This window comes from Hemiscyllium ocellatum, chromosome 12 (assembly GCF_020745735.1).
Source record: "Hemiscyllium ocellatum isolate sHemOce1 chromosome 12, sHemOce1.pat.X.cur, whole genome shotgun sequence".
Lineage (NCBI taxonomy): Eukaryota > Metazoa > Chordata > Chondrichthyes > Orectolobiformes > Hemiscylliidae > Hemiscyllium > Hemiscyllium ocellatum.
Window position 1 is genome coordinate 48,712,827 of NC_083412.1, and position 23,392 is coordinate 48,736,218.

The 23,392-nt window shown below is 39.6% G+C and overlaps 1 protein-coding gene across 1 annotated transcript in view; it reads right to left on the bottom strand.

The window, feature by feature from the left end:
• LOC132820742 (uncharacterized) overlaps window positions 1–23,392 on the bottom strand; it is a 79,493-nt gene that overhangs the window by 50,509 nt on the left and 5,592 nt on the right. The window contains exon 2 of the mRNA XM_060833013.1: window positions 8,528–8,872. Coding sequence (XP_060688996.1) covers window positions 8,528–8,872 — 345 coding nt within the window. The remainder of the gene's footprint in view (window positions 1–8,527; window positions 8,873–23,392) is intronic.

The following is a 23,392-nucleotide window of genomic DNA, read 5'->3' on the forward strand; positions in this document are numbered from 1 at the left end:
CCCGGTTAAATTGAAAATTTAGACTTTTTTGCCTTTTAAAAGCAGCCTGCACTGTTTAAAGGGGAAGTGCACTCTGGCTTCAGACTGCAGGGAGCATTTGAGGAGTTTGAAATAGCTGAAGGAGCTCTAGCTTGAGTTCCTCATGCTGCTTTGAAGAATCTCATCCAAGTGATGGGTGGAGGGGAAAAGGCAATCAGGGATGACAGCTCTCAATGAAAACCTGTCAAATGTGAAAATAGATGGCTGGGGAGTTTGGTGCCAGAAAATCATTTGCCAGAATATGTCTACGCCTCTGAAAACTGTGTAGCCCACCTCACCAGAATCCTACCTCTCAGCTTAACCAATTGCTACTGGCACCAGCAGTCTCACTATTCACAATGTTACACCCTCTCCCCCAGCCCACTTCACTCTCCCACAATTACTCCAACACACTTGACTTCACCTCAGTTTTTCCTCCTTCCATAGTCTGCAGCCCCTGTCCTCATCATCCTGCAGCCCTTGCTGTCCCCTAGCCCTCACATTTTGCAGAACATCCGCATGATTCGACCACAAAAGGCACACACTCAACACAGATCACCAGACTGTCACCAACACACTCTTCTTCCCTGCAGGAGAATACTGCAGGGAACCTAAGACAACAAGCAAATTTAAAATTACTGTCAGCCAAATTAGGGCAGGATAAGAATTCACATTCCATTTAAATCTCTGCCTTGCTTCTATCAGGTGGAAGGAGTTAAAATTTACCCAGCATAGTTTGATTTGTATCCATTTCTTTAGAAGTATAATCATTTTTCCAACGAGCAAGAGTCGGTAGCCATTTAGTCTAGCTTCAGCACTGATGTAGATTTCTGTGGGAGTCCAAAATACAGGGTTGTTAAAGGCAGATGTTGTTGGAAGCAAGAGGCAGATTTCAGCTGACAAACTTGGCAGGACTATTTGTTTATTTATAATACATCTGATTGGCAGAACTACTCTTTCTGCTAGCAGTTTGTTTTTTAAGAAGTGAGCTATTTTCATGAAGACACCTCAATCATCCATGACAGTGCTGATATCAGGGAGGAAGGATCCATTGTAACTCGACAAGCTAATGTCAAATCAACTCGCTGAATATGGGAAAGGGGCCAACAGGTCTGCTGCAAATGCCAACATCTAACCCAAGTACAGAATTGTTATCTAAGGCACATTTTATCAATGACTTTCCATTAAATGTTTTTGTTAAAAGTAGCTAGAATATGTAATCTCTAATTCCCTTACAAATCTTCAGCTTTACTTTTCTCACAATCAAAGGCAATGAGATGCTAAGGACTACTATCACCCAGTCCCATTCGTAAAAGACACACTAATGACAGATAGTCTAGCAAATACAGAGACGTGTGATAAATCGAGTGGCACAAGGTTAATATAGAGAGTGAATTTAAAACGTTTTTGCAACCTTTCTGCATCCAAACAAACATACTGCCACCTGCAGGAATATATATTAATTACATGTGATGACTTCAAATAGGATAGCTATATGGAAATAATGCTAAAAATGTTGTACTGCCATCTGGTGTGAAATAATTCCAACAACAATACCTAAACATCCCAAGTAGTGAATCGATATAGCCTATAGGTTTGATGGGCTAAACGATATGTTGATTAATGACAAAGAACTGCTTATGTTATATGGGGAAAATTAGCAGGGTTACTAATTTATACTGAACAAGCCAAATTCCATTTTAATCAATGAGATTTGGGGACACAGTAAACTCTGCGGAGGAATCATGTTCTATAGGAACATTGGCAACAATCTACTTTCTAATGTCACTAGATCCAGAAACATCTGTCAGGACAAATGATTTAGCCGTATTTTATGGCCCATTATTTCCTGAACCATTGAAATTGCTTGCTTTCTTTTATCCAGACTTCCAGATTTTCAGAAGGCGTCATATCAAAGGTTTTTGCAGAGAATAAAAGCCCATGGCAATGGGGGGCAGTACATTGGCTTGGATAGAAGATTGATTGGCTAAAAGAAAGCAGAGAGGTCTTTTTCAGGTTGGCAGGATGGAATAAGTCATTTTCCACTGGGAGCAGTTGCTGGGACCTCATTTGTTTAAATTTTATATAAATGGCTTGAATCAAGGGATAGAATGGCATGGTAACCAAATTTATTGATGACACATAGGTAGACAGGAAAGGAAGCTGTGAAGTGGACATAAGTTGGCTACAGAATGATATGGATAGGCTAAATGTGTGGGCAAATATGTAACAGATGTACTACAACACAGGATAATTTGAAACTGTCCAGTTGGAAGGAATAACAAAAGAGCTTATTACCTGAATCATAAGAAATTGCAGAGCTCTGGGGTAGAGAGGTTTGGGTCTCCTCATGCATAAGTTGTGAAAGGTTATCATGCAGATACAGCAAGTAATTAGAAAAGCCAACAGAATATTACAATGTATCTTAAGAGGAATTGACTACAAAGGATAAGGCAGGTACGCTTTACTTTTACAGGGCACTGGAGCAGTGTGTAGAGAACTTATAACCTTATTTAAGGAATGATGTAAATGCATTGGAGGCAGATCAGGGAAGGTGTAATCAACTAATACATGGAATTAAGGTCTTGGCCTATGAGGAAAGGTTTGACTGGCTACATTTGTATTAGTTAGAGTTTAGAAGAGCAAGAGGTGACTTAATTGAAAGATATACTTTCCTGAGGAGTATTTATGGGCTGGATGTGAAGAAAACATTTCCTCTTATGGAAAAATCTAGAACAAGGTATCACAGTTTAAAAATCCAGGTTGCACATTTGAAGCGATGACAAGGCTTTTTTTAAAAAATTCTTAGAGTGTAGTAAGTCTTTGAAACCTTTTTTTAAACGAAGATTGGGTGGAAGCAGAATCCTGTTTTTTTTTAAGACAGCAGTAAATATAGACTTGTTAAGCAAGGATGTGAAATGTTATTAAGATAGGATTGTGCAGTTGAGGTTATAATTAGATTAACCATGATCCTATTAAATGGCAAAACATGCTAAAGGGGTTGAATGACTGACAGCTGCTCCTAATTTGTATGGTCATCATTGGTTTCTTGCAGAATTGTTAATCAATCTTTCCTCCACACGCTCAAGAGGAAATCTTTAGCAATGTATCTCACAATTCATATGACAGCAGATTACAGAAGTATTGAACGCTACCTTTCATACCATAAAACCTACAGACGGTGTGCTGTGACAAAATTCAATGACTTGATGAGGAAGGGTAACAAACTCCGTTCCCTTTCTTTCTTGGATAGCTTGAACACCAAGCAATGGCCTAGTGGTATTATTGTTGGACTGTTAATCCAGACAGGCAATGTCCAGGGAACTCAGGTTTGAATCCCACCACACTAGCTGCTGTAAATTGAATTCAACAAAAATCTGGAATTATGAGTCTAATGATGACCATAAATTGATTGTTGGAAAAACCCATCTGGTTCACTGGCATTCTTACCTGCTCTGGCCTCCGTGTGACTGCAGACCCATAGCAATGTGGTTGACTCTTAACTGTCCTCTGGGTAATTAGGGATGGTAATAAATGCTGGCCTAGCCAGTGATGCCCTCATCTCATGAATGAATTCAAAAAAACACACCGCTTAATCTCTAGCTACATGCAAATGTACACAAGTGTGTGCATTCACTCTCCACTGTAGATGAGGGTTTCAAGAACAGCAATTTCTAATAATATGATATCTTCCCACAGTGCAAAGATGTGCAGGTTAGATAGCTTGGCCATGCTATATTGCCCATAATGATCAGAAATGTGTAGGTTATGTGAATTAGCCATGAGAAATGTGGAGTTACAAGGATAGGATATGGAGATGAGTCTGGGTGGGACATTCTTTGGAGGGTCAGTGTGGACTTGTTGGGCTGAATGGCCTGTTTTCACACTGTATGGATTCTATGATTCTATGGTATGATATTACATCTAATTTAATAAAGTGTCTCAAGATTTTTCACGAGTGTTAGCAAACAAAATTTGATACTAAGTCATATATTTGAGAAAATGTCCAAACTCTTGGTTGGAGCTGGGTTCTAAGAAGCATCTCAAAAGAGGAAAAAGTAAAGAACCAACAATGTTTAGAAACGAAGACCAGAGTTTAAGGATTTGACAGCTGGAGGCACATCAGACAATGTTCAAGCAATGCTTATCTGGGATGCTTGTGCAGGTGGAGATTACAGAGATAGAGCACAGAAAAATTATCAAGAGATTTGAAAATAAGAATGAGACTTTAACTTCAAGTTACTGCTGAACTGGGAGCTAATTAAAGTCTATAGGCAGGGTGTTATAAATGAGTAGGACTTCATGCGAATTTGAAATACCAGCCTCCAGGATGCCTTAAGTGCACACAAGGTTGAACTAGAGATGCTGAGTTTATTTAGTATTAACAAAGGTATGAGTGAGGATTCCGGCAGTGGGTGGGCTGAGGTCAGGAAGACTCAGGCAATGTTATGAAGTTGGAAGTGGGTGATCTTTGCAAACATGTGAATATGATGACAGAAGATTACCTTAGGTTCAAGAGTCATAGAAGGGTCAACAGTATTAAAGGCTGCCAACAACTCAAGAAGGATGAGGTGTAACAGTTTACCTTTGTCACAGACACACAGGATGTCTTTTTTGATTTAGGAAGAACTTTTAGTTCTGTAGCACAGCTGAAAACATCTGTGTAAAGATTCAAACATGGAGTTTCAGGAACGAAGCATAGATGTGGGATGATACAATGTATTCAGGGACATTGGAATTGAAAGGAGATTGGAAATGGAACAATACTTTGCAAGGATGAGAGGACAGGGTTTTATTTTGAGCAATAACTTATTGATGGCTAATATGATGAAAATGGAGGATAAATCCATGATTTTGACAAATGGACTTCTAGCGCTCCAATAGGAATTATTGCATGCAGAGTATTTACAGCTCTTCATCCACTTTATAAAGATAATACCAGCTAACCTGTTACAATCGTTGTCTAACATCCCTCCAATGCTATCTCTTGAAGCATTTAATCGTTACCAGAGAAACATTGCAGAGTTTCCATTAAGAGTATCAGCATTTTCAAATCCTGAATTCCACCGTTCTTATCTTTACTGCAAAAAGTAAATTGCATATACAGACTTTTGTCTGTAACATTTGTTTAAATGAGCTATAAAAATAGTGTCAACCCTGATTGAGCTGGTAGCACTCTCACCTCTCATGCAGAAGGTCATGGGTTTGAGTCCCACTCTGGAAACCTAAACATTTAACTAAACAGAAAATTCCAGTCTGCAATGTTAAAGTAACTGCATTTCAAAATCTCTTCATGGGCTGTGAGATGCTTTGGAATATCCTGAGGTCATGTTCACTACCTTGGAAATGCAGATTTTTTTTTCTTCCTTTCTCCTTCAAATTAACTGAACTTCCATAAAAAGTGTCAAAAAATAATGATGACAAACTTAAGTACTGCATCGTTTCTATTTCTATGGTTAAAGCCATGTATTAAACAGGTGAATCAATTGCAAATTGCTGCTGCACTTTTCTGAACGGTTTCATACTCACACAACTCAGAAGAAACTTGTGTTTTAGGCCATTAAAAACAGAGGAAATAGCAGCAGAAGTAGAATTGTACGTGTTTCAGCATCCAATAAGAACACGTCTAAATTTCAACCTCAGCTCCTTTTTCCTGTTAAATTCCATTTACTTATATTTTTAAAAGTGTAATTATTTAATTTCTATTTATTTAATTATTATAGACTAATTGATAATCAAATATTAAAATTGATTACCAAATGTGCATCTCATTGTGAAGTTTCAGTGGTGTCATCAGCCACAAGAGTGAAACTCGGACACAAGACGAAATAAGGATTTGTTTCAGTCGACTATTCATCTGTACTTAACAACTAACATTGTCAAGGCCCACTTGATGTACTCCCACAAAAGATCTTTGGTTATGACAGTGTGTGAACCATAAATTATAAATTATTCTTGAATGGCACTCCTCCCCAATTCCTTGCTTATTTCCATTTCTTCATTTCAGCTCAAGAGCATTCAATCTTGATACAATTGAAGTATCGCAACCCAGATTGGTTCTTGAATCGGAAACTTTCCAAGCTTGTGTGAAGCTTTCTGTTGTTTTCGCAAGCTGGCATGGTATGATTTTTAGGATATGCTATATATTTACCCCAAATAGCAGATAGACTTAGGGAGCAGTTTAATTTCATTTTAGATTTGTACTCAGAGCGCCAATAGGTTCAGTCTATATAATTGATGTGAGTTGTTATCCTCCCTGAAGAATAAAGAGTAAAATAATCACAAAATAATCACTGCAGTTTATGGAACGGTAATTTGCTGTTAATTACGAGAAAATAAGATCGTAATATAGTGGAATTAAGCTTCCAGTGTGTATTAGATCAGATTGTTGTCTTTCAATGACCACAATTAGAATGCTGAAAATGAAGTTTGGATTGTTTTACTAATGTTGGCAATAGCAAATGGTTCTCAATGAGAAACCTTATATACTGTTTTCAATATAATTTTATCTGGAAGTACGAATAACAGAGAAAAGCAGTAAAAAGAATTATTGGCTGAGAGCTTAAGCTGTCTAATAACAGCATCAATTTGTTTATAGTGCTGCAGTTCAAGAGAAATGTTAAAATAAAGAGCCATGGAGACATAACAGCATAGAAAGTGATGAGATAACCTATTGAGTTCATGCTGACAAACAGCAGAGCAAACAGACAGGAGGTTGGAAGAACACAGCAAGCCAGGCAGCATCAGGAGATCCTGAAGAAGGGTTGCAACCCTTCTTCAGGATCTCCTGATGCTGCCTGGCTTGCTGTATTCTTCCAGCCTCCTGCCTGTCAATTTGGATTCCACCTTCTGCAGGTTTTTTTGTCTTTAATAGACAATAAAGATAGGTGCAGGACTAGGCTGTTCGGCCCTCTGAGCCAGAACCACTATTCATTACGATCATGGCTGATCAACACAACCAGTATCCTGTTCCTGTCTTATCCCCATACCCCTTGATTCCACTATCTTTAAGAGCTCTACCCGTTTCTTTTTTGAAAGTATCCAGAGTCTTGGCCTCTGCTGCCTTCTGTGGCAGAGCGTTCCATATATCCACTACTCTCTGGGTGAAGAAGTTTCTCCTCAACTCTGTTCTAAACGGTTCTGGGATTTACATATTAATGAATCAAAACCTGCAACCCATTCAAAGTGATTAAATATAGGTTTGTTCAATACACCGTGGGCAGCACGGTGACACAGTGGTTAGCACTGCTGTCTCACAGCGCTTGAGACCCGGGTTCAATTCCCGACTCAGGCGACTGACTGTGTGGAGTTTTCACGTTTTCCCTGTGTCTGCGTAGGTTTCCTCTGGGTGCTCCGGTTTCCTCCCACAGTCCAAAGATGTGCGGGTCAGGTGAATTGGCCATGCTCAATTGTCCGTAGTATTAGGTAAGGGGTAAATGTATGGGTGGGTTTCGCTTCGGCGGGTCGGTGTGGACTTGTTGGGCCGAAGGGCCTGTTTCCACACTGTAAGTAATCTAATCTAAACATTGCATCAGTTGTATGACACTTTGATCTTTTACTATAAATTCTGTATCCAATGATCCTGTCCCACTAGCTACCTGATGAAGGAGCAATGCTCTGAAAGTTGTACTTCCAAATGAACCTGTTGGACTATAACCTGGTGTTAGTGTGATTTTTCACTTTGCAAGTCTAATACTGGGAAGCTCACACAAGGAGAAGCAAAGATATGGTTGGAGGAAAGTTATCTAAGAGCATTGTTTTTTTCAGGAGGAGCAGGATTTTTCTCATGCAAGTCAACAAACTCAGAAAATATGTAGGTATGCACTCTGTCAAGCATTAACACTTCTTGAAACAAACATTCCTGTTTTATTCCCAAATCTGCAGTACTGGAAACTCATGATTGTGAATGAAAGTTTTATTTTAGTCTCTGAAAATCCAACAATGAATGTGTGGTAATATTCTCAAGGCATTTCCTAGTGCCCTTCGTTAACAAACGAAGTTGGATGGACAGAGTATCTGCTGAACATTCAGCAATGGAGCAGGAGAGACCTGCAGCTTAATATATTTAAATTAGAATCAGAATATATTGTTAATTTTTTTTGTCTGTTAAGAGAACAATATTGCAAATCACTGCATGGAACCTCACCAACCATCTGGTCTAGAATATAGCACATTGCATGAAATTGACTTGGAAGGGAAGTAGGTGAGTTAGAAAATGAAAAATAAAACTAGAAAAAATGCATTTCCTTGTGGTTTCTCCTGTTTTGCTGCCATAATGTTAATGGAAGTTTATTGGAAAGTTTTTTGCTGACGTTATGAAGGCATTGCGTGAACAGCATTGAGGAACTGTATCCTTTCTCAGGGCAATCTTTGATCTTCTCAGCTACTTTCATTTGCCAAATAAGCATTGTTATCAACTGTTCAATTTCCCTCAAATTCTATTTTTTTGTTGCTGAAAGTCTGAAATATTATATTGATACAGTGTGTCCAATTGATGCTCAGATCTTACCTGCATATACATTAATTATTACGCTTACGCAGCTTTCTGTTCCATTTGATGCAGTGAAAGTTCGAGTGTATTTTCCTGTATCATTAAGCTGAATAGATAGAAGTCGTAAAAAAAAGCCATCCTCTTCAATATTCACTTTGTGGTCAAATGTATGAACGAAAGTTTCGGAAGTCGGTTCTTTGCTTTTGACATAAGAAGAAATGCGACGGTTCTCTGAGTGTGAAGAAAATGTCCATTCAACTGAACACATGTCACAATCTGTGTATTTTGGATTCAGCAAGATGCTATCTCCAAGGGTTGCATTTCTGCTTGATTCATCCAGACACGCAAGAACGGTAAGTAAACCTGGGTTGAATATAACAGCAATGGTTACATATCACTAATTGCAAAATGTGCAAAATGTAAATACTTCCAGTTCTTTAATGCTTGTTGATGGACAGTGTGCAATATCCATAACTTGCAATACACTGCCTATCTCAAAGAGGTCATGGGAGGTAGGTAGATTGGGAAATCTCCATTTAAGTGCAGTATTCTTCTGAGTTTTGCATTAGCTGCTTGGCAAAGTGAACTACATTTAATCTATGCATTATTTGATATGGAAACTGTGAATGATTTAAAGTTTTAACTATTAACAAAGCATTAGTTTTGTTTTCCATCTCTCTGAAGGACAATCTTTACACCTGACACTTCAGCGATAAGACATTTAAAAATTAATTTATTAGCTGTGTTTGAAATCAACTTGACAAAAAGGAGCAGAGGATTTGGGAATATAATTTTACTTTGATAATCGATACTACTTAAAACAGCAGATAGTAGATTGGCCGGGGTGATGCAGTCCATCTGATTATTCTGCACTATTGCAACAGATATTCTGTTGAGGCACTGTCCACTCTTTTGGGTGGAATTAAAATATCCTGTGGCATACTTGTATAGAACAATAAGAATGTTCTCCTCACTTTCCTCAGCCATCAGCACAATTAAAACCAGATAATGGATCTTTTCGCCAATGTAGTTTGTAGTAACTTGTGGTGAATAATGTGTTTTCTATGTTTGTTCCTCATCTCTTAATAGTCCCTCAAGAAAAAGGATGACTTGTTTCTATTGCATTTCAATGGGCTTTGAGAAGTCTGATAAATCCAGAATGTGAGAAGTTGCTTTTGTCACATGGGGGGCAAATGGTGTTGTGTAATGTCTCACAATCATTATATCAGTATACATCTAAGACACATGCTCATGATACCACCATTTTTATCATGGCATGTGACATGAGGGTCATATCTCATACTTCATTTTACCTTAGGATCATGAAAGCATGACATACTACAAAAAGCATACTCCTTTATCTTGATCAAATAATTTAATTTTAGCCCAGAAACTAAATATACCTGTTAATGTAATGTTTGTACATAATAGTTAGTTGTAATATATGTTTTGTGAAGTGTCAATACAAAGATATCCATTCCCAATATCTTATATCACCAGAGATAGTATAAGCTTTGTTGCAGCTGCTAATACATCCTACTGAAGGTAAATTCAAATCATCAGTGACCATCTAGAAGAAAGAACCCAAAAAGCAGATGTCTGAAAAACAAATTGAAATCCTTGGAGCAACAACTTTGTCCATCAAAGATTTCATTACATCAGTAGCATCATTTCTATGAGAATAGTCAGGTGCTGGTCTGCTGATAGAGCATTCAGGTAATTAATTTATGATTTAAATGCTAAAGGCTGAAATTGAACTGCAGTGAAAACTAAAGTCCAAAGACTTGTAATGAAACACTTAAGACATCTCATTATTAAAGAAGAAATTGGCACTGATCTGATTTTTCTACAAAAAAATAACATTTAAGTGATCCTGGAAAAAGAGCTCTCAAGTGATTTCAGAAAAGAATCTAGCTTGAAAACATTTAACATTATGAGCAATTACCTGTTTCCAGACCATGGTCAGTCTGTCACTTTCTTTTCCAACTCTGGGCAAATCTTTAATGGCACAAATGCTATCTCAGTCAGAAACATGTTATTACAGCTTGCATTTTGTAAACGGTGATTCTGCAATTCATTAATTCATGCAACAGGTAGAAAATGTCAGGAAGCAGGAGCAAAAGATCCAGAAAATATTTGGAAGGAATTCAAAGACCAGCTGAAAGTAAAAATTAATATGAGGGCTAACAAACTCCAACTAATCTCAGACAGACAGAAACTCCAAGAGTCTGTTAATTAGTTTATCAACAGTGCATATGTGTGATTTTTCCAAAAATGAACTGTCAGAGAGGGTCCTTAAATCAGTCATCACCCCAATCACACTATCTTTTCCCATAATATGAATATTAAATTGTTCCAACAAAAGGCTCCATGTAAATAGTCTCACATTTTTCCTGTAAACCTTTCAGTGAAGGCTAGTGAATTGTGGTCAGTTTAAATTAGCATTTCCTTGTTCACATGTCAGATTTAGATTTCAAAGTTCTGAAGAGCTAACAACAATCATAAAACCTCTTTGCCCATCATACAGTATTTCTTCTGGTAGTGGTTTAATTTCTTAGAGAGTTACTCAACTGACTTCACAAACACCTAACTGATCCCCCTGTCACAAAATCGCACCTACGCCCAAGTCACTAGCATTAATTGCCACTTTGAAAAGTCTGGAAAAATCATGGATGACTTATATTTTTTTTTTGATTACCTTCACCTTCTCAAATACTGCTTGGCATTCTGCTGACTCGACCAATTTTGCTTGTTTCTTTTACAAAATTGATAAAGGCACAACTATCATACTGAAATTACACATACATTTCAAAGAAAATCCATAAATTTCTTCCAGCCTTATGACTTCTTATTTAGTTTTAAAAGCAAGAAGGTTAGTAAGTTTGCAGATGACACCAAAATTGAGGTGTAATGGTCAACAAAGAAGGTTATCTCAGAATACAATGGCATCTTGATCAGATGAGCCAATGGGCTGAGGAGTGGCAGATGGAGTTTAATTTAGATAAATGCGAGGTGCTGCATTTTGGAAAGGTAAGTCAGAGCAGGACTTAGACACTTAATGGTAAGGTCCTAAGGAATGTTGCTGAACAAAGAGACCTTGGAATGCAGGTTCATAGTTTCTTGAAATTGGAGTCTCAGGTAGATAGGATAGTGAACAAGGCATTTGGTATGCTTTTTTTTTCAGAGAATTGAGTACAGGAGTTGGGAGGTCATGTTGCAGCTGTACAGGATATTGGCGAGACCACTTTTGGAATATTGTGTGCAATTCTGATCTCCTTCCTATAGGAAGGATGCTGTGAAAAGATTTATAAGGATGTTGCCAGGTTTGGAGGTTTTGAGCTACAGGGAGAGGCTAAATAGGCTGGGGCTGCTTTCCCTGGAGCATTAAAGGCTGAGGGTGACCTTGTGGAGGTTAAAAGATCATGAGAGGCACGGATAGGATAAATAGACAAGGTCTTTCCCCTGGGGTGGGGGAGTCCAACCTAGAGGGCATAGGTTTAGGGGAGAGGGGAAAGACATAAAAGGGACCTAAGGAGCAAATTTTTCATGCAAAGGATGGGGCATTTATGCCATTAAAGATTTGTGCCAAGTTGGAAAAGGAAGTGACGATGCATAGAATGAGCTGCCAGGGGAAATGGTGGAGGCTGGTACAATTACAACATTTAACAGATAGCTGAATGGGTACAGGAATAGGAAGGGTTTGTGAGGATATGGGTCAAGTGCTGACAAATGGGAGTAGATTAATTTAGGATATCTGATCGGCATGAATGATTTCAACCGAAGGGTCTGTTTCTATGCTGTACATCTCTATGACTATGACTATGACTTCACTTTTTTGTCATCAATAACATTTATCCAATCACATGCCCAACTAAGCCACTCTTGCTTTTGAAAATCTACCATTGGCTACATTTTTCACTAAACCATCCAACTGTAATTGCTTAAATAGGTCTTTTACCTATTTGACCTATTTGACCTCCTCCATGACTTTTGTTTGCCCGGCCCCCATCCCCTCATCTAGAATAGATACCAAAAATATCCAGTACCTGTACACATCCATCCACCATGGTGAAGGCCTCCAAGCCCTCCGTCTCTTCCTCTTCCACCGAATCAACCACTACCCCTGCATTGACAGACTCATTTTATTGACAGAACCAGTCCTCACCCTCAACAGCTTCTCCTTTGAATCCTCCCACTTCTTTCAGAACAAAGGGTATCCATGGGCATCATGGATCCTTTGGGGCCTTGGATGGAAGTGGGGGGAGAGGTGTGGGTGCAGCCATATGCTTGCCTCTTCGTTGGATATGTGGAACAGTTCGTCTTCTGTAGTTACACTAGCAACATTCCCCAAATTTTCCTCTGCTACATCGAAGACTGCAACTGCGCTACCTTGCGCTTCCACGATGAGGTTGAACAGTTCATCAACTTCACAAACACTTTCCAATCCAACCTCAAGTTCACCTGCACCATCTTGGACAAGTGCCTCCCCTTCCTGGACCTCTCTGTCTCCATCTCCAGAGACCAACCCAACACGAACATTGACTTCAAACCCACAGCTACCTGGACTACACCTCCTCTCATTCCCCCCCCCCAATAAAAAAGCTACCCCTTACTACTAATTCTGCTGCATTCGCCTCTGCTCCCAGGAGGAGCAATTCCTCTCCATGACATCCCAGATGGCCTCCTACTTCAAGGACTGCAATTTCACCTCCCACGTGGTTAACAGTGCCCACCAGCACATCTCCACTTCCCACACTTCTGCCCTTAAACCCCAACTCTCCAACTGCAAAATGGACAGAACTCCCTGGCCCTCAACTTCTACCCCTCCAATCTCCAGATATAGTGCATTATCCTCCACCATTTCCACTACCTAAAATCAGAACTCACTACCAGAAAAGTATTCCCTCCCCACCGCTATCAGCATTCCGCAGAGACCATTCCCTCCGTGACTCCCTTGTTAGGCTCACACCACCCAACAACCTTCCACTCCCGGCACCTTACTCAGCCACCACACTTTCCCCTGCAACCGCAGGAAATGTAAAACTTGCGCCCACACCTCCACACTCACTTCCCTCCAAGGCCCCAAGGGATCCTTCCATATTCGCCACAAGTTCACCTGTACCTCCACACACATCATCTATTGCATCCGCTGCACCCGATGTGGCCTCCTCTATATTGGGGAGACAGGCCGCTTACTTGCGGAATGCTTCAGAGAACACCTCTGGGCCGCCCGGACCAACCAACCCAACCACCCCGTGGCTCAACACTTTAACTCTCCCTCCCACTCCACCGAGGACATGCAGGTCCTTGGACTCCTCCACCGGCAGAACATAACAACACGACAGCTGGAGGAGGAGCGCCTCATCTTCCGCCTGGGAACCCTCCAACCACAAGGTATGAATTCAGATTTCTCCAGTTTCCTCATTTCCCCTCCCCCCACCTTGTCTCAGTCGGTTCTCTCAACTCAGCACCGCCCTCCTAACCTGCAATCTCCTTCCTGACCTCTCCGCCCCCACCCCACTCCGGCCTATCACCCTCACCTTGACCTCCTTCCACCTATCCCACCTCCATCGCCCCTCCCCCAAGTCCCTCCTCCCTACCTTTTATCTTAGCCTGCTTGGCTACTCTCTCTCATTCCTGATGAAGGGCTTATGCTCGAAACGTCGAATTCCCTATTCCTGAGATGCTGCCTGGCCTGCTGTGCTTTGACCAGCAACACATTTTCAGCTGTAAAGCCTACACCCACACCTCCCCCCTCACCTCCATCTAAGGCCCCAAAGGATCCTTCCATATCCAACAGAGATTTTCCTGCACATCCAATCACCTCATTTACTATGTATGTTGCACTCAGTGTGGTCTCCTCTACATTGGAGAGACAGGATGCCAACTGACAGAACATTTCAGGGAACATCTCTGGGTCACATGCACCAAACAACCTCACTGCCATGTGGCTGACCACTTCAACTTCCCCCTCCCACTGCCCCAACAACCTGGAAGTCCTGGGCCTCCTCCACCAGCAAATCCAACTCACTTGATGCCTTGAGGAAGATTATCCATCTTCTGTTTAGGGACCCTCCCAACCACATGGCATCACATCAAATTCACCAGTTTCCTCATCTCCCCTCCCCTCCCCTCACCTCATCCCAGATTCACCCTTCCAACTCGCCACCGCTCTCTTGAACTGTCCTGCTGTACATCTTCCTTCCCACCTATCTGCTCCACCTTCTGCTCTAACCTATCACCTTCATTCCCCCACCTGCATCTACTATTGCCTTCCCACCCCACCTTTCCCCAGCCTACCCTCACCCTCCTATTTAATTCTCAGTCTGCTTCCCCATTCTCCCACCCTCACATTCCTGATGAAGAGTTTATGCCCAAAACATTGACTCTCCTGCTCCTCGGGTGCTGCCTGACCTGCTTTGCTTTTCCAGTGCCACACTTTTCAACTCTGATCTCCAGCGTCTGCAGTCCTCACTTTCTTCTATGCCTTTGACTTGTCTTACATGCTCTTCGCACTTGTTACTATAGCCCATAATATCATCTGAAGGCACCAAACAGTTACAAACACTAGTTATGACTTGTTTCATACACCTGTGGAATGTAGCTGGAACGTTCTTTAACCCGAGTGGCATCACCCGACATTGATATAATCCATTTGGTGTAACAAATTCTTTAGCACTTGCCAGTGCTCCTTCAACTGATCATTCTTGGAAAGGAATGAGGCATTGCCAACATTATCAATACAATCTTCCAATCATGAAATCAGGCACAAATCTATTTTGGTGACCATATTCCCCTTTCAAGCATTTATACAAAGTCTACTTGATCCATTCGGTTTAGGAACTAACACTTTTGGTGAATCTCAACTTTGACCAGGTTCTATCAAGTGGTTCTCTCACACATATTGAATTTCAGTTTCTACCTCAGGTTGTTCAAGCATCAATGATATTGTTTAATCAGTCCTGACACTCCTGCATCCACATTATGCCTAAGTCATGTAATACATCTGGATGTATTTGTTTCGATTAACTTATATTTTCTCAGTATTCTTACAACATCCTGCATTGTCTTTTCTCTAAATATGGGAATACAGTATCAAACTCTTCCAGTATTTTCATGTTATCAGGTTGAATTCTAAGAGGTTCACTTTGAGAATTGTCTCCTTTCCCTTCTACATCATTGTCTTCATCATCTTCCCTTACACTTACATCCAGCATACTTGCTCCTCTTTATTGTCCTCTCTACAATATTACCACTTTCATGCACTTATGTGAAAAAAAAAATGATTCTTCTTCCTTCTGATTGGGAATATTTATTAGATAAGTCACTTTATGAATGCATCCAACCCCTTTTTATGGACTTCTGAATTTCACTTTCATAGATTCACCTTGGAAAGGCAACTGTACTAATACTCCATTTCCCACCTGAAACCTCCTAAGATTTAGTTATCTATTTTTTTCATTTTTGCATGTGAAACTTACAAAATGTTCCTGTGCTACCCTACCTGCTTTTCTGAGTCTTTCTGGAGACATTGACACATAATCCAACATTGAGGATTCAACTTTGTCATTCAAGAACTTCTTAATCAATTTAAACAGATGTCCAATCTCTTTGCCATAAACCAATTAAAATGGCTAAATCCACTAGAATCATTTCGATAATCTCTGATTGCAAATAATAAAAATGTAATTCTTTATCCCAGTCCTATGGATACTCGTGATTGTATTTTTTACTTGTGGTTTTGAGGGTCTGATGATTATTCTCCAAAGCTTTGTGGATGATACATGCTTAGCTTCAATTGTTTTATTCCTAAACTGTTAATTATTTCCTGGAATATTTCAACATGAAATTAGAACCCTGATCAAACTGAATCTTAGCTGGTCGTCCACATTGGGTTAACAGAAACTGTGTTAACTTTTCCGTTACTACCCTGCCTGAATGAAATCATTTTTGGGAATCAAGTTGACATAGCCACAATTGTGAGGATGTACAGATGCTTTTCTCTATTTTTCAATAATCTGTAGTTTCTACATTCTCTCCTTATACTCAAGCTGCTTTAACTGTAACTGAATATCATTCATTTCTGGTTTGAAGTAATTGGCCATTTCTGTATTTGCTCTCAATCCAAGTGCCATGTTTCTATCTCAATTATTTCTGCCTTCCTAGCTCTGTCAAGCAATGTTGCCTTCAAATCAATCAATCTTGGTTTCAAAATTGCCTTTCAGACTGACAGTGATTAGTCTGCCATCTGCAGGCAATCTTTTGCTGTTTCCAGTGCCATATCTCGAGCACAGTAACAGAACCTGATGTTTTCCTTCACCTGTAATATTTACTAATATGACACCCAAAGCCCTTTGCCTCTGTTTCTAATCTCAGATGAGCCCCCAAACTTCATAATGACCCACTGGGATGGTAAATCGTAAATCAGGCCCTGCTTTCCCAGGGTTGTACAAAATGTTAAAGTTTTTGTTTAAAACTACTCACAGAACCCCTTGGCTTTCTGACCATGGTTGGTTGAAAACATACACCAAGTTTCTGTACTGAACAGTAATTATTATTTATTAATTGTAATTTGACTATCACTACAAGTAAGCAAATTGAAACTATTGCCATACGATATAACTAATGAAGACTTTAAAGTATGCATGTATATATACACACACACACACACACACACACACACACACACACACACACACACACCCCTTCTGGTTCCAATGTTTAAGTAGAAACATAGAACATAGAAGCTGGAGTAGGCCATTCAGTTCTTTCAGCCCACTCCACCATTCAATATGTGCATAGCTGATCATGCAATTCAGTAGCGTGTTTCCACTTTCTCCCTATAACCTTTGATCCCTTTAGACATAAGACCTTTATATAAATGTTCCTTGAAAGATTTCAATGGTTTGGCTTAACAGTTTCCTGTGGCAAAGAACTCCAGAGGCTCACCACTCTCTGAGCAAGGAAAGTCTTCCTCATCTGTGTCTTCAAAAGCCGTCTGTTACCCTTAGACTGTGTCCCCTGCTTCTAGATCCCCCCATCGTCAAGAACGTCCTTTCTCCATCTACCCTGACTAATCCTATTGGTATTTTAGAGTTTTTCATGAAATCTCCCCTCGTTCTTCTCAAGTCCAGTGAACATAGTCCTAACTGAACCAATCTCTCCTCATATGTCAGTCCTGTTATCTCAAGAAGCAGTCTGTTAAACTTTCTTTACACGATCTTACTAGTCAGAACTTCCTTCCTTAGATAAAGTAACCAAAACTGCACATAACATTCTAGATACAGTTTCACCAAGGCCTGCACAATTGCAGCAAGACATCCCTGCCCCAGTATTTGAAATCTCTTGCTATCCAGCCCAACATACCATTTGCCTTTGTCATCACCTGCTGTACCCGTGCTTACTTTTGAAGGCTGGTGTAAGATGACAGCCAGGTCTCATTACAACACTCTCTTTTCCAATCTATTGCCATTTAGATAATAACCTGCCTGCTTGTTTTGCTATTAAAATGGATAGTCTCATATTTATCCAAATTATACTGAATCCGCCATGTATTTGACCATTTACTTATCTGGTCCTAATTAGACTGAAGCTCTTCTACATCCTTATCATAGCATACCTTCCTACCCAACTTTATGTAATCTGCAAACTTGAATGCATGACACATAGCATCCTCATTTAAATCATTGATATATATTGTGAATAGCTGCATTATCCTATTGTTCAATGCCTGCTATTCAGAAAAAGATATATTTCATCCGACATTTCATTTCCTATGTGCCATCAGTTCTCAAACTAGTTCAGTAAACAAACTTCTAAAACTATGTGCTTTTTTTTGCAAGCTCTTACGTAGGAACATACTGGAAGTATTCTGAAAGTCAAAGTAAACCATATTCATTGGCTCCCTCCAGTAATGTCCTCAAAAAACTTCAGAAGATTTGTCAAGCATGACTTTCCCTTTATAATCCATGTTGACTCTTGTTGATCTTGTCACAATCTTCCAAGTTTTCCGCTATTATATTTTTTATAATGGATAATAGCATTTTATCCGTAGCGACGTAAAGCTAATTGGTCTACAATTCATTGTTGTCTCTCTAACACCCTTCTGAACAAGTGGGATGATATTAACCTGCCTCCAATCCATAGGAACTGCTCCATAGTCTGTAAAATTTTGGAAGATGACCAGTAGCAGATCAGTTATCAATAAGGCCACTTTCATATTCTTGGATGAAGGTTCTCAGACCTTGGGGATTTATCTGCTTTTAATTCCATTTGTTGCTCCAGCACTATTTCACTACTAATGTTAATTTTCTTCAATTTCCCCTTCTCATAGGTCCTACATTGCCCAATAATTTTCTGATATTATTAGTATCTTCCTTTGTCCAAAGTATGTAGACAATTGGTCTGTTATCTCTTTATTTCCCATTGTAAAAAAATCTGTTTCAAACCATAGGGGTCCTATATTCTTCTTTTTTTTTCTTCACGTACCTACAGAAACTTATACTATCGGTTTGTATGTTCTCCACAAGATTTCTCTTAAGCTCTATTTCCCCATCTTTCTTTTTATCTCCCTTTTCTGGAATCCAAACCCGTTTCCAATCCTCAGGTTGGTTGCTTTTTTTGGCCAATTTGTATATTTCTTTCTTGGATGTAATACTATCCCTAACTTCCCTCATTAGCCATAGTCTGATCATGTTTCCTAAGTGTATTTTTATGTCAGATGACCATTCAGCTTGATGTTCAGATGTCTTTCTCTGGGTGCTTCCAGTGGTTTGTAGGAACACAAAGTGGCCGACTTACTTGGAAAATGTTTTTGATTTATTAATTCAAAGTTTACAGCAACTGCTGAAGGAAACATTACTGGTTTTCTTCAGATTTAAATAACATTTTTAATAGAGAGAACAGGCAGCTTCTGGGCTGGGAGAAAATTTGATCACTTCTGTCTGTCTGTACATTGTTTCTAGCTTCAAGCTGCCTTGAGAACCAATCAGACAGTTGCTGGAAAGTAAAAGATAACAGTAAGGTGTCCACAGATCAATCCATTCCTTGTCGCTGATCATAGCATTATCAAGTACGGACCCTTAGTTGCAATCTGAATTTCATTTATCACGCGTTCAATTTTTTTTGCAATGCCTGCCACAGGTATCTGATTACATGCTTTCAAAATTGCAGCCATTTTTTTCATATTCTAGTTTTTAAAATAGCACTATCTCATTTCAGCACCCAGTTTTTACAAGAAATGGTAAAAACAGGTTATATTTGGTTAGGTCCTGTATGGTTGTTTTTTATTAACCCTAGCCATAATGTTTCCTGATTTGGAGATGCTGGTGTTGGACTGAGGTGTACAAAGTTAAAAATCACACAACACCTGGTTATAGTCCAACAGGTTTAATTGGAAGCACACTAGCTTTCGGAGCAACGCTCCTTCATCAGTGGAGGGCTCGATCGTAACACAGAATTTATAGCAAAAATTTGCAGTATGATGTAACTGAAATTATACATTGAAAAATTGATTGTCTGTTAAGCCTTTCATCTGTTAGAATACAGTGATAGTTTCACTTCTTTCATGTGTAAATCACAAAACCTTTTTTTAAAAGTTGCATTCTCGGGTTAGCTGTTAACAATGGTGATAGCTAGACAATATGTTGAAGGTGTTAGCGCCCAGTGTTCTGTCTATGACCTGATGTTTAGATTGATTCTAATCTAAAAAGTGAGATAACAGAGTTTTACATAAATTCATGCAGTTTTGAGCTCAGAGGTCTACATGAATGTATGCAGTTTTTGAATAAAGTGCAATGTAACTCTGCAAGTACAAATTCACCACACAAAATATATGTGTGCGTGTGGGTCTTTGTGTGAGTGTGTGTGAGTGTGTGAGTGTGTGGGTGTGTGTGTGTGTGTGTGTGTTGCGTACAGAGTGTCTTAAGTCTGTGAGGAGGTGCATGTGTGAGTGTGGCAGTGTGTGTGTGTCTATAAAGGTATGTGTGGGTGTCTGTGTGCGCGTCTCTGTGTGTCTGTGTCCGTGTGTATGTAAGAGTGTGTGTGTGTGGGAATATCTGTGCATGTGTGTAGTGCAATGGTGATCACCTGTAATGTGACATGAACCCAAGGTCCTGGTTGAGGCCCTCCCTATGGGTACCGAACTTAGCTATCAGCCTCTGCTCGATCACTTTTCTCTGTGCCTGTCCTGAAGTCCGAGGCTGAATGTCCTGGACCACTGAAGTGTTCCCCAACTGGGAGGGAACCCTCCTGTCTGTTGATTGTTGTGCGGTGCCAATCATCCGTTGTCGTAACCTTTGCTCAGTTTCCCCAATATACCATGTCTCCGGGCAACGTATAAGATAGACCGGATCTGCTCAGATTAGGAGGAACGTGACGGACACCTGGAAGTACTCAAGATTGCCCTCACAAGAACGGGGTATGATGCCAACTCACACACATTTTCTCACACTCACAACCCATACACCATACAGACAGACACACACATACAGACAGATAAAGACCCACATGCACACATATATTTTGTGGGGTGAATTTGTACTTGCAGAGTTACATTGCACTTTGCTCAAAAACTGCATACATTCATGTCGAACTCTGAGCTCAAAAACTGCATGATTTATGTAAAACTCTGTTATCTCACTTTTTAGATTAGAATCAATCTAAACATCAGGTCATAGACAGAGAACACAGGGGGCTAACACCATCAACATATTGTCTAGCTATCACCATTGTTAACAGCTAACCCGAGAATGCAACTTTTAAAAAAAAGGTTTTGTGATTTACACATGAAAGAAGTGAAACTATCACTGTATTCTAACACATGAAAGGCTTAATAGACAATCAATTTTTCAATGTATAATTTCAGTTACATCACATTGCAAACTTTTGCTATAAATTCTAGTAGTACGATCGATCCCTCCACAATCACCTAATGAAGGAGCGTTGCTCCGAAAGCTAGTGTGCTTCCAATTAAACCTGTTGGACTATAACCTGGTATTGTATGATTTTTAACTTAATAATGTTTCCTGGTAGAGAAGCCAAAGCCCTCAATGAATGCACTTTTTTATACGGTGGACTTTAGGGTTCTGCAGTCATAGTGAGCACGCTGTAGTTCACGATGTTTCGAGGCTTAGAATGAATTATTGCTTAAGAAAGATCACTTTGATGGTATCTTTGAGGCTTTTATGTTCATTTTCTGGCTTTCATTGCTTCTGTTGTATCCATTATTCTGGGATTAGATGAGATTCCCTATAGTGTGGAAACAGGCCCTTTGGCCCCACGAGTCCACACCGACCCTCCAAACAGTAATCCACCGAGATCCATTTCCCTCCAACTAATACACCTAACACTATGGGCAATTTAGAATGACCAACTCACCCAACCGGCACATCTTTGGACTGTGGGAGGAAACTGGAGCACCGTGCAGACATGGGGAGAATGTGTAAACTCCACACAGACAGTTACCCAAGGCTAGAATCAAATCCGGGTCCCTGGCACTGTGAGGTAGCAGTGCTAACCACTGAGCCACCATGGCACCCAGATTAGGTTGTTGGAAATGGTAGGTTGGATAAGGTCAATCTAAAAGTGCCATTGACAACAATAGTTTCGTTGACAACTTATGATTTAAACCATCGAACAAAACTGTCCTTTCTTCACTTTTTGCATACCCAAAACAAAACTTCACAGATATATTTTATGCTGTCCTTTATGCAGACATTCAATTCTCTCAGAACCAATTTAAAGTGATGCTTGGCTCGCATTTCTTTTCTCAGCTAGTAATATTTAATGTCAGAACTTTGTTTGTAGTGTCTTTTCCCTACCCACCTGAGATTCTTCTTCAAATGTAGGGGAGGTAAGTCTTTCAATCTCAATTCAAATCCTCAAAAATGTTCTCTTTTCAATAAAAGTATCAGCTTCCTCCTGCAGTTTGTACAATAAGCATGGAGCCCTCTGGCTTCCAGCTGATTTTCCCAACCAAGTTCTGGCAGATTAACTGTGACTGTGAATTTCAGGGATACCTTAGAATTTCTTTTCTCAAGGTCCATCTCTATGACAATATGAATCATGTGGGCCTTGTATCCAGGTAGGAATGTTTATTAACTCTACATTAGAATCCATTTCTATTCTATTTTTGTATCAACTGAATAGCTTAAAGCACATTTGCTTATAATGTGAAATTATGAACATATTCCTTGGACTTTTTTAGACTATCACTCTATTATGAACACAGATGTTGTTGCCATAATTTCGAAGTGTGATCATTTTACACCTTCCTCTGAGCAAAGCAATCTGGGTCTTTCTTCAATCTTTGAAAGCTACATCACCCAAGAGTGTTGTTAAACATACTTCAAAACAGATCAGATGATCCCCTTCACTTTATCCTAACTTCAAGAGACAGTTCCAAAGCATAACAATCATATACATGCCATATTTCTAACATTTGTGAAAGACAAAGTATCTATGTTCCAAATTATGTTTAGCTAATGAGGAAAGATTTCTGCATGGAGAATAATTAGCCTTGAATTTAATTGGTGCCTGCAGAACAATTACTTGAATAGGAGAGTTCAACATTCTTGTTGATTAGGCATATCACTGACTGGTGTAGTTCATGTAATAACTTATTAGCATATTACAACAACAATCACTATTTTTATAGCACATTGTCTCTGTGAAGATGTTATTTTATGCTTCACAAAAGCTTATGCAAACACAAATTTACACCCTGCCAAAGAAGAGAAATTAAAATAGGTGCATAATGCGTTGTTAAAGAAAGATTTTAAGGAGGACTGATGTGCAGTAATTTAGAGAGGGAATTCCAGACTGCTGAAGGTACCATTGCCAATATTGATGGGAAGACAGAGGGGTGTCCAAAGGTCAAAGATC